The following is a 13234-nucleotide window of genomic DNA, read 5'->3' on the forward strand; positions in this document are numbered from 1 at the left end:
ACATTCTAGATTTAAAAACACTTCGATTACGCACCCCCATATACATTTTTGTGTACGGGCCTGCATATAATCATTGTTATTACCCATATTGTTAAAAATATCTTGGTACATATTAAAGTGATACGTCCCACTAAGGTCGACGACAATTACTTTTTGCACCCTTGCTTGAAATCAAGGGTTCGACCTTAGGACGCCAAGTGGGACATAACAATTCGACGTCACACGATGACGTCATCGATTGGCACACTACAACCTTACAAGAATGTCAACCAAACGAGTTGAGTGATATAAATTAAGAACGATTATGGGTAATAAATAGGATATTAAACTCGGTACCATTTCGTATCATGTTTATGTCCCTCGTGAAATAATTTCTATTGTTACTCGCTAAAGATCGTGAGAACTGAAAATTACTCTTCACAAAGGACATAATCATGATACGAAATGAAAGCTCGTTTAATATGCTTTAATTATTAGCTGATTGTGCTTGATAGACAGACGTATACGAGAAACAAACATCAAGATATATATATTAATCCCGTTATGAAATGTAGCAGAACTAACTGATACACATTTTATCACTTGTTGCAGCCACGCCAAAATCAATAGCAATGACACCAGACGTAAAGACTCCGTTTCCAATGACGCCCCCAATAAACCATCAAACTAAAGAAACCACAATGGGGCCACCTATGAGGAAAACAACTGAAGATTTTAATAAAACACCGCCTGCAATGACACAAAATGGTACCACAATGGCACCTTCACAGAATAACACAACTGAAGATTTTAACAAAACATCATCAACAATGAAACACCAAAATGAAAGTATGACAATGGCTCCTCCTCAGAGTAACACTACTAAAGATTTTAATAAAACATCATCAACAATGAAACACCAAAATGGAAGTATGACAATGGCTCCTCCTCAAAGTAACACAACTAAAGATTTTAACAAAACGCCACCAACAGTGAAACACCAAACTGGAAATACTACAATGGCACCTCCACAGAGTAACACTACTGAAGATTTTAATAAAACTCCGCCTACAGTGTCTGTTTTTAATTCAACAATTCCATCCACACATCACCCATCCTCGTCGAATTTCACAACATCGCCGACCGGGCAGCAAGGAGCAAACTCCACAAATATAAACTTTACAAACGAGTCATCATCCACTGCCAAGCCTATGACACCGGAAGTTGCGAACGTCACCTCGACGCTGGGAATTGGGAATGTTACCACTCCGTCGAAGACAGACGTAACAACCAATACACCATCACCTCCGAGTAAGCATATGTCACTTTCGTTTGACGTCTAGACAGTATGGGCCAGATTTACGAACCACATGTTCTCTTAAACCCGTTATTGAGTATTGAACATATGTGGTTACACACGTGTACGACAAAAACCGCACCATTTGTTGGTTTTTGTTTACGTTTTAAATAACAAACGTATGCCACTTTGTTTTGACGTCTATACCACTTTAGACGTCTAAACAGTTTATATCAATTTGTTTTAACGTTGTTTTAACAAACGCACACGCACACGCACACGCACACGCACACACACACACACACACACACATACATATATATATATATATATATATACATATATACATACATACATACATACATACATACACATACACATACACACACACACACACACACACACACACACACACACACACCACACACACACATATATATATATATATATATATATATATATATATATATATATATATATATATATATATATATATAGGTTATTACCAGTGTTTTTCGGTATCGTCAATATCGTCAAAATAATGTACAATTTGTATTCTTAATATATGATATTGACGATACCGAAATACACGAGGGTAATAATCTCTTTATCATATAAGCTCAAGCTTAATACAACGTGTTTTTGTAAACTGTACACGCAACGTTAATTCCAGTCCGCCATTACTAGATGTAAGAATATGTGGCGCGGTGTATTTTTGAATGGAAATGACGTCAAACACGAATGACGTCATTTTGGATGTCCTTACATCAAATAAAGTTATGCCTAACGTTTTTGGGTTTTTTTTCTGAACGCTGGACAGCTTTCAGCGTCAAATTGTCATTGAAATGTTTTTATCTGAAGACTATGAGTATGAACGCATATGTCAATCATCGAGTGCCACCCGAGTACGTTTGCTTAAATGTCAATAAACCTAGTGCCGAGACCTCAACTAATTTACATCTAATTTGCAAAGTTATCAAATTCTCAAAGTATGTGATCTGAAAAATATCACATACTCTGATTGCACTGAAAATGTAAGATATTATATGATATATATATATATATATATATATATATATATATATATATATATATATATATATATATATAACACACACTTTGTGTTTACGTTTAAATATGTCACTCACTGAGACAGAGTTGCTATTTAGATAGTAGGCATAAGTTCCTTTGTTCCGACATTTAAATAGTAAGTATATGTCACTTGGATTTAGCGGGGTTTTTTCTATATATTATTATTATTTTTTAATTTTTATTTTGTTTTATTTATTTATTATTATTTATTTATTATAATTTCAGCGACGTGTGATGACCCTCTCGGACTGTCTGATGGTCTAATAACGGACGATAAGATAATGGCGTCCTCCGCAGCGCCAGGTCAAGACAAGGGAAACGTCAGACTGGACTGTTGTAAAGGTAATTCTCTCTCTCTCTCTCTCTCTCTCTCTCTCTCTCTCTCTCTCTCTCTCTCTCTCTCTCTCTCTCTCTCTCTCTCGCCATTAAACAAATAATATTCCCCTTGTTTCCTTTTCGCTATAGACGACTTTGGTGCCAGCTGGTGTCCGGATGACAGCGACCCCTACCCTTGGATAGAAATTACTTTACCGCAACCCAAGTTTGTGTCGGCCATCTTGTTCCAGCACCCTGCACGTGGCATGATGCCCCACCTTCCAGAGAACTACGTTACAAGTGTTACTGTTAACTACGTGCCCGGAGGCGCCCTCGACAAAAACCACTTCATTAACTTTCACAAGGCCAGTAGATATAAATCATATATCACTCATATATTAGTATCTTATTTTCATACAATCTGCATACAACGCGAAATTCAATTGGCTAGTCAAGTCCATTTGCGTCGTCTGTAAAGGCTGGTTGAGGTCGACCTTGTGATTATACCAATTATGATTAACGCAACAAAAGAACTTGAACTTGAACCAAATGAGATCCAAAAACGATTTACACACAGGTCACAACGGTTGTGCGACGTGTAAAAAATATTTTCACGGAAAATCGCAAGCACGTCGATTGCGATCTGTGCCCGATGGTCGGGAACTCGTTTAATCGCGTCATAGAAGTTCAACATTTTAATTTTTGTGACGTCTGGGTTGTTTTTAAGCCGTTCTCGGTGTGTATGTTCTGTGATACGACACGATACTGTAAGATACAATCAGATATACGATAAGGAATCGCACCATGTGCTGATGCCCATCATGTCCGTGATACGATTATAGACCGTACGATGTCACCATGTCTTGCCTGGTCATAGAGTTTAAAACAAAAAGTCGTATATAAATTGTAGCAGTGTGTGGATTTTCTCTGCGATCCTGTGCGATAAAATCGCATGAGATTTTTCTAGATACGCTAAGATATGACACCGACTTTATACGCGATCGTGCCACAATCGCAGTGTGATGTAGAAAAGTCAGTCGGTGACTGATCTGTGTAATCGCAAGGTCGACCGGAGCTAGCCTTAAAACCTAAAATTATTTGAGACAGTAAAACCAGCATTAACGTTAGCAAATGATCTTCTTCAAATTGCCGAGCAGGACGAAACTCGGTCGTAGGATGCTGTTATGATGTAGACCTGTCAGGGTTGAATTTTACCACGTCTCAACCAGTACCCAACGTCTGGAACATCACAAACCATGTTTGTGGCAAACTGTATGTAAAAGATCAATCGCTTCTCTTCTCTGTGCAAGCATATGGTAGACACCAAACCAGCCGTAATTTAGGATGCGCCGAGGTGTCATTAAACATGAATCAATTCCTTTTGCTCGTGGATATGTGCAGCTCGAGTGTCCTCTTGTCCTCCCCAGTTTATATGTTGTCAGGGGAGGACTAGAGGACACTCGAGCTAGGACGTATCTAACTGGTTGACCGCCCTCTCTACTGCAGGGCATGGTGGCTCTCAACGCTACGGCGGCGTTCAGGATCAAGCTGGACATCTACGCCGAGAAGATCCGGATCCACCCCGACACGTGGCACAGACGGGCCTGCTTCAGGGCGGAGCTGTTCGGCTGTGACCCGCCAGGTGAGGTCAGCTGTCGTACTGGTACTGTCTGATCAGCCAATCGTAGATCCCTCTACATTAGTGCAATAGCTGTGCTGGTTGCATGTAGATTGTTCGACTGATTTCACTGTTAGGCTATGCAGTGTTGAAGCGTATGGGGCAAAAGGCAACTGCTATAATGTTTGTGTAAGCAGCACAGGTTTGACTCCTCTACTGAACGCCATATCATTTAGTGTAGTATCTGTATTCTGACGTTTAATGAGAGTCGCTTCTCTTTTCCAACCCCTAGAAGTAAAGACGTAATATTTCAAACTCCAGGTGGCGAACAGAGGGGTACAAACTCTTCACTTCAAGATAAAAATTTAGTGGGTGTTTTTTTTTTTTGTGTTTTTTTTTTTTGGGGGGGGGGGGTTGTTATTTTTTTTAAATCCTGGACAGAGGAGCCGGCTGAGGCCGGCACCTGTACTCATGACAGGCGTGAGCTAAAACAGCTTGCTCTGAATGTGCATGTTAAAACCTATGACCTGACCTGACATAGTTTTTCTGGGGTCGGGATCTCGTTCAGTGGGTAGAGCGCTCGTTTGAGGTGCTTTAGTCACAGTGTCGATCCTCCTCGATGGACTCATTCTCTGATTATTTTTCCCGTTCCAGTCAGTGCACCACGACTGGTATATGAAAGTTGTTTTATGGACTGTCATGTTTGTCGGAAAATGCTTATAAAATATCCCTTTCTGCTAATGACAAAATGTAGCGGATTTCCTCTGAAGACTATACGAGACTAAATTATATAACATGTGTGACATCCAATAGCCGATGATTAATAATTTTTATTATTATGATTTAACTGCTAAATCGACTAATGATTGTACGTTCGGCTATATAAACAAATAGTGCTAAGATACCCGAACGTATTAAAATGATGTGTTATATAAATGTCAACAGCTAAAATGCCAACGGTTTAAATATCAATGGTGAAAATGTTAATGGTAAAAATATCGTAATAAAAAAAAATGTTAACAGTAAAAATGTCAACTATAAAAGCCGTTCGCAGGTTTAAATGTCAACTCTCAGATTATACACAATATACATCAATGTGTTTGTCACGGGGATTCTATAATACCCGTAACTGAATAAAACACGATTGTCCAAATATCTCTCCTAACTGTATATCTATTAGATCTCTCTGTATCGGGCAGTTATACCCGCTGTGGCTCGTCTCTAGGTATGATCAGAGATAAGATCTTATACAAGTATATATTATTATAGCACGTTTAGTTCACTAGAAAACACAACAAAAACACAATACACTTTGGAATCTGTATTAACCTACGCTGACAAATGTACTGCCGCAGTAGTTAATTAATAACAACAATAATAACAACCCAGAACTGATCACTTAATTAGTTAATCTCTAGGTGTCTAGTTTACACAATATGCTAATCACTTCACCGTGACACAACACCCACACGTGTGATAATTGAAAAACGCTAACACACACACGTGCGATAATGGAGAAACGCTTCCAGGGGAACTTAATTAATAAAGGAATTACAACACTATTCCTAACTGGTTAATTTTTAATTAACCCTAACTACTCATTCAATAACCTTGTAATACAGAATTACTACTGGTACCTATCACAATAAAGACAATAACCTACAGTTTACCTAGGTCCTCTAGGATGACTGGCTAAGCTTTATATATATATATATATATATATATATATATATCAGAACGGTGAGCCTACAGAATACTGCGTCAGATGACCGGCAGCACCGTCTAAATAATATTGGTATAATACAGTATTAACATGTTTAAAGTCACATCAATCACATCAAGGTTATACGCAGAGCAGAAATATATATTTACCAAACTCCCGTCTGAACTAATATAGATCGTTCAGTGGACGACGACCGTTCCCCTCGGATACCTCCAAATGTTTCTCCTCGATATCTCTAAAATCCTAGCTATTTATTCAAAACTCTCAGAGACAGCGAATATCGCCTGGGGGTACAAGGCTGTACCTCACGTATCATGTGGATTTTCCACAACCACCATGCCGGCATATTTTTCTCTGATCGTCAGACTGGCTGTCGCCATACCGCGAGCAATCCCCTGGCCATAAACAGCACTACCGGAGATATTACGTAACTATTAGTCACATGGCCTCCACACCTGCGCTGGGTGTGAATTAGACGACCGTCGCGCAAAGGTATCACGTAACAAGTTGCCCATCTGGGCTTAAGCGCAATTTGGAACTGCACACGGCCCTCTAAAACAATTAATATCGCCACAGGCGAAAAGAAATTAAGAGCATGTACCGTCACACACCCCCACCTCAAAAGGGATATTTCCTCTACTCTAGGAATAGGGAAATATACTACATTAAAACAAAAGGGTGCGTTAACCGACGCATCCGGGCATTTATAACACATGTAATAATAAGGTGACTACCAGTAATCACACTGAGTCTCTGAGTCCCTGGTATACAAATAAAATATATATAAACAAAACAGAAATCAAGAATGTCAACACATTATCATAACGTTCAACTTCGGGACAGGGCATCAGCGATTACATTAGAAGTGCCCTTGATATGTTCAATGGTAATTGGGTATTCTTACAGAAGAAGACTCCATCTCAAAACTCTGTGGTTGGAGGCTTTCATTAGGATGGTCCAGTCCGTCTTCGTCTCCTTGGAACAGCACAGCTCCAGCACCCACGTCACTGGCATCCACAGCTAGCTTGAACGGCATTCGGTAGTCTGGTGCTGCCGTCACGGGAGACGAGTAGCGCATCTGCTTGAGACGGTTGAATGACTTCTCGCATTCACCTGGCCACTGGAACTTCGTTTCTTTCTTTTTCAGTGTCGCACTTTTTCCAGGTTTTCTCCGATAGGCATGCTGTCGAATCGGTGTAGCGTTGGGTTCCAAGCGCACATCCTGGCTTAAGGTATTGGTAACCGTTGGAAGGTCCTGACAAATGGAAACATTGTCTTGTATCAGCGTAGTCAACTTTTCTCGCTGGGGGTTCAAGTCTGCTCAAATCTGGCTGTTGGTTAGTTTTCTCTTTGCAGTCTTGACGTCATCACAGGAAATTGAGTGACTCTCAATTTGGACGAGTAGCACTGGAACTATCGGCAGTCTGTCAAAATAACCTTTTAGCAAATTGATGTGACAATACCTACTTTTCTTAACTCTATCAGGAGTGTTTATCACATACCCTGTCTCATTAACGCGTTTGTGCACAACATAGGGCCCGAAATACCTGTTCCGCAATGAACCCCGTTTAATGGGAAGGTACAGCAGCACCCTGGTTTAAATTCCCGACTCCTAGCCTTCCTATCAAACACTGATTTTATTTTGCTCTGAGCCATGCCTTCCTATCTCTAACTCTCTTATTCATTAATACTCCCTTGTCCATATCATAACCTGACATCTGATCCTCCATCTCACTCTCTGTTAACAATGTAGTGCGAGCTGCCAACAAACTTGGATCAGCCCCCTGCTCTAGAACTAACTCTTGTCTATTACAAGGTAAGGCCCCTCTATCAAACACAACTGGTTCATTTCCCCTCTGCGGGAGATCAACCGGTTCCACCACATTTAATTCCTCACTTGACGTATCTACCATTTTACTGATAACCTCATCCACTCCAATTTCATGGCTCACACACGTATCAGACAAATCACAAATATCCTCTGGGTCTCGTGCTAACCTACTGGCCATAGCCCTAGTCTTTACACACGCAGGATATTTAATCTCATCAACCTCACACTCTTCTATTGGTAAAGTGCTGTCTTTAATTAACAATTGGTCACATTTCGGCTGACAACACTGACTAGTCAAATCATTTCCCAACAAAACTCCTATGTTTTCAACAGGCAAGTCCTTCACAACACCCATAACGACTGGTCCCGTCACAAACTTCGAACACAAGAAAACCTTATGTAACCGGACAACCATTTTTTCTCCAGTAACTGAGGTTAAGGCCAAACTACGTCCTGTATCTGAATTTTCTATACCAGCTAAACACTCTGACGTGATCAGCGACTGCCTACAGCCTGTGTCTCGATAGATTGATATTGCCTTAGGACTCAATTCTTGTTTCACATCACAAACCATACCAGTGGACACATACAGGTTTACTTTCTCTGCCAAGGGATTAACCATTAACTCTCTCGCTAACGGAGCTGACCTCACTAAACCGATCACTTGCGCATTATCGCGTTTCCTTTTAAAACAGTCCCCAACAAGATGGTTATCCTTTTTACAGTAACTGCAATGTAGACGAAAAGTTCGTGCATTGGCTGATAATGCAGGCCTATCCTTACTTTGCCCACCAGGTGCATTCCTTGTCTGACTAGCTGACCAACTAGATGACTCTCCCCGATAGTTACTTTCCCGGGAAAAACCTGGCTGAAATTTCTTCTTATCACCCTGTTGTATAGAGCTACCCTGTACTGCCTGAGCCTTGTGTATTAACACGTAGTCATCTGCCACTATGCCTGCCTCCTCTATTCTTTTGACATCACGATCCTCTAAATGAATATGTAAGCTAACTGGTAATCCATTTTTAATGTCCTGTAAGATCAACAACTCCCGTAACTCGGTATATGACTCTACCTGATGAGACACCACCCATTTATCAAACATCCCTGCCTTCTTAGCCACAAACTCACTATAAGACTGACCCTGCGTTTTTCTCAACTCGCTATACCGTAAACGATAATCCTCAGGTCGTAATTCATACGACCTCAACACTGCCGCCTTAATTAGGTCGTACTGACTTGCTCGCTCATCACTCATTGAATTATAAGCTACACTAGCCTTCCCCTTAAACTTAGACACGGCTAACAATGTCCACTTAGACTGTGGCCAATTTAGCTGCTTAGCGGCCCGTTCAAAAAGTTGAAAGAACATATCTACCTCCTGGTCATCAAATACAGGCACTGATCTATAAGCCTCCGACATGTTAAAACCATTTCCTGCCTCTCGTCTAACTTCTTCAGTATTCAACTTTAACTCATGTTCCACTTTTAATTTTGCTAACTGGAATTCTCTATCTCTATCTCTATCTTCTCTATCCCTCTCTTCTTTCTCTCTCTCTCTCTCTCTCTCTCTCTCTCTCTCTCTCTCTCTCTCTCTCTCTCTCTCTCTCTCTCTCTCTCTCTCTCTCTCTCTCTCTCTCTCTCTCTCTATCTCTATCTCTATCTCTCTCTCTATCTCTATTTTCTTTCTCTCTCTCTCTCTCTCTCTCTCTCTCTCTCTCTCTCTCTCTCTCTCTCTCTCTCTCTCTCTCTCTCTCTCTCTCTCTCTCTCTCTCTCTCTCTCTCTCTCTCTCTCTCTCTCTCTCTCTCTCTCTCTCTCTCTCTCTCTCTCTCTCTCTCTCTCTCTCTCTCTCTCTCTCTCTCTCTCTCTCTCTATCTAATGCACGTTCTTCTCTTTCGTACTCAAGCTTTTTAAAAGCTAACTGTTGTTCCATACTCAAGTCACTTATCTCTATCGATGGAACAATCTCACTTTCTTCCATAACAGGCCTATCACCAAAAACTTCATGGATAATAATTGTCTTTATATCACCTAAGGTTTTAGCTGATGTTAAATCAATTTCCCGCTCACTTGCGATTTCAACTAACTCGGCCTTACGTGCTCGCTTAATCTCCACTACACTGAGCGTAGGCCTATCCAGCAAATTCTTATCCATGTTTAGATATGACGCACTTATTATTAATTAATTTTCTAGTGAACAACGTTGCTACTTCTGGTTATTTGTAAAAATAATTTATAAAGCCCCCATTTACAAACAATACTTTTTTTAAATATGCGTGTCCCGTTTCAGATCCCGGACGAGCCCCCAATTTTCTACTCCTGTCACGGGGATTCTATAATACCCCGTAACTGAATAAAACACGATTGTCCAAATATCTCTCCTAACTGTATATCTATTAGATCTCTCTGTAACAGGCAGTTATACCCGCTGTGGCTCGTCTCTAGGTATGATCAGAGATAAGATCTTATACAAGTATATATTATTATAGCACGTTTAGTTTACTCGAAAACACAATAAAAACACAATACACTTTGGAATCTGTATTAACCTACGCTGACAAATGTACTGCCGCAGTAGATAATTAATAACAACAATAATAACAACCCAGAACTGATCACTTAATTAGTTAATCTCTAGGTGTTTAGTTTACACAATATGCTAATCACTTCACCGTGAAACAACACCCACACGTGTGATAATTGAAAAACGCTAACACACACACGTGCGATAATGGAGAAACGCTTCCAGGGGAACTTAATTAATAAAGGAATTACAACACTATTCCTAACTGGTTAATTTTTAATTAACCCTAACTACTCATTCAATAACCTTGTAATACAGAATTACTACTGGTACCTATCACAATAAAGACAATAACCTACAGTTTACCTAGGTCCTCTAGGATGACTGGCTAAGCTTTATATATATATATATCAGAACGGTGAGCCTACAGAATACTGCATCAGATGACCGGCAGCACCGTCTAAATAATATTGGTATAATACAGTATTAACATGTTTAAAGTCACATCAATCACATCAAGGTTATACACAGAGCAGAAATATATATTTACCAAAGTCCCGTCTGAACTAATATAGATCGTTCAGTGGACGACGACCGTTCCCCTCGGATACCTCCAAATGTTTCTCCTCGATATCTCTAAAATCCTAGCTATTTATTCAAAACTCTCAGAGACAGCGAATATTGCCTGGGGGTACAAGGCGGTACCTCACGTATCATGTGGATTTTCCACAACCACCATGCCGGCATATTTTTCTCTGATCGTCAGACTGGCTGTCGCCATACCGCGAGCAATCCCCTGGCCATAAACAGCACTACCGGAGATATTACGTAACTATTAGCCACATGGCCTCCATACCTGCGCTGGGTGTGAATTAGACGACCGTCGCGCAAAGGTATCACGTAACAAGTTGCCCATCTGGGCTTAAGTGCAATTTGGAACTGCACACGGCCCTCTAAAACAATTAATATCGCCACAGGCGAAAAGAAATTAAGAGGATGTACCGTCACAGTGTTGATTAACCACGAGTCTGGATGCAAAACATTGTTTGTATACATTTGACGCCACTATAGACGTGTGTGCGGTTATCTCAATGAGCGAATAATTTGGAAAACAAATCCAGTAACTCTCGTTTTTTCACCAAAGACAAGCTGACTACAGAGGAGTAAATCTAACAATTGACCATTATTTAATTATTCACAATTTTGGAATAGGCAAGGAACTTAATTTTAGGACTATTGAGATTCGTTAAATCCCAGTAACATTTCCCATCTTAGGAAGCACTTCCCATAATAATCCATTCACTATGACATTTAAATTCAATAAAAAAAAAACTATAGACTTGTATGGTTCATTCAAACTTGTCGAAATCCCCCCCCCCCCCCCCCCTCAACAAAGAAGAAAAAAGAGAGAGAAAAAAAAGGAAAAAATAAGGAATTAAAGATTTTAACTGACATTTTAATAATTAATTTAAATTGATAGGCTGGCTTTAATTGATGTCTCAATGCATACAGTGAGTTCGAATGGGATACTGCTCACTCTTTTCTGTACTGTCGTTGCCTTACATATTTGTTAAACATTGAATACATACCGGTTGATAGAGGTACCACATTAACAGTAGACATTTTGTCCGCTGACATTTTGTCCATTGACATTTTGTCTGATGACATTTTGTCCATTGACATTTTATTTTGTCTACTGACATTTTGTCTGCTGTCATTTTGTCCATTGATATTTTGTTTTCTGATATTTTGTCATGTGATTTTTGTCTGTAATATTTTGTCCAATGATTTTTGTCTGCTGATATTTTGTTCATTGACATTTGTATGTTGATATTTTGTCCATTGGTATTTATTCTGCTGACATTTCGCCCATTGGCATTTTGTCTACTGATTGTTTGTACATTCACATTTTGCCTGCTGACATTTTCCACTGACCTTTTGTCTACATCCCGCAGAAATCACAATCAGATAAGTGGTATCACACGGTGGAATCTAACACCGTCTGAAACTTGAATGGAAAACATGCTTGGAATATGAATATATAACATGTTGCATGTCAATTTAAAGACATCTGAGTGGCTGCTCCATGGTGATGACTTAGATGTCAAAGCTTAACCGTCCACTGTAAAATATGTTGAAATAGAATACTGCACTGCACTTATATTAATGCTAACCTATTTATCTTACACTTTGTTGTTTGAAAACTCGTAATACAGACGGTAGATGCAAGTTTTGTATTCGTTGCAACCATTATCCCACGTCTGATACATCAAATGCCATGGTATGTACAGTCCTTCCTATGAGAAATGGTGTATAAAAGATCATTTGCTGCTTCATCAGCAGGAGTAGCCCATGTGGCGGCTGCGACATTCCTGGGGGGGGGGGGGGGGGTTCTTTCGACAAAATGACAAAATAAGCATATGTTAGACATCAAATAGCTCTTAAAATGTACTGAGGTGTCCTTAAACAAGTATTCAATTGCTTTCCTGCCATCTGTTTCTGAACTAGACTTTGGATTCTCTCTGGTGAACGTCGTGGGCTGCAGTACCACCGGAAGTGAATACTTAGTGGAGTGCCTTCCGGGACACAATGACGTGTTGGTGACGTCAGGCACCGTAACTCACCTTGAGAACCAGTGTCACGAACACCTCCTCTACATCCACGAGAACAGCTGTGCCAAGCTTCCGCTGACCTTGACCTGTTTCAAGGATCCCGACTCGTGTCCCAACGGTTTCACCATCAGCGTCAACGTTAAACTGGACACGGAATCCCCGAGGTAATGACACATTGTCTCTTACACTGAACCACCACCTACATAAGTATAAAACTGCAAATACCGTAACAAGTTCTTCTT

General features: G+C 40.1%; 2 protein-coding genes across 3 annotated transcripts in view; both read left to right on the plus strand.

The window, feature by feature from the left end:
- Positions 1-567: 567 nt before the first annotated feature.
- Positions 568-4171, plus strand: LOC121383886 (mucin-2-like). Its single transcript, XM_041513983.1, has 4 exons — positions 568-1290; positions 2594-2710; positions 2834-3048; positions 4085-4171. The coding sequence occupies exons 1-4, from the start codon at positions 612-614 to the stop codon at positions 4169-4171; spliced, it is 1098 nt and encodes a 365-aa protein (XP_041369917.1). The 5' UTR covers positions 568-611.
- Positions 4155-13234, plus strand: part of LOC121382784 — a 40507-nt gene continuing 31427 nt past the window's right edge. For both annotated transcript variants that reach the window (XM_041512385.1, XM_041512386.1), the window contains exons 1-2: positions 4155-4325; positions 12889-13156. In XM_041512385.1, coding sequence (XP_041368319.1) covers positions 4193-4325; positions 12889-13156 — 401 coding nt within the window. In that variant the 5' untranslated portion in view covers positions 4155-4192. The remainder of the gene's footprint in view (positions 4326-12888; positions 13157-13234) is intronic.

The sequence above is a fragment of the Gigantopelta aegis genome, chromosome 10 (genome assembly GCF_016097555.1).
Source record: "Gigantopelta aegis isolate Gae_Host chromosome 10, Gae_host_genome, whole genome shotgun sequence".
In the NCBI taxonomy this organism is placed as follows: domain Eukaryota; kingdom Metazoa; phylum Mollusca; class Gastropoda; order Neomphalida; family Peltospiridae; genus Gigantopelta; species Gigantopelta aegis.

Coding starts and splice junctions, on each gene's coding strand:
- LOC121383886 (XM_041513983.1), top strand. CDS start 612: ATGACACCAGACGTAAAGACTCCGTTTCCAATGACGCCCCCAATAAAC. Junction 1,291..2,593: donor CAATACACCATCACCTCCGA/GTAAGCATATGT, acceptor TTATAATTTCAG/CGACGTGTGATGACCCTCTC. Junction 3,049..4,084: donor ACTTCATTAACTTTCACAAG/GCCAGTAGATAT, acceptor GGATATGTGCAG/CTCGAGTGTCCTCTTGTCCT.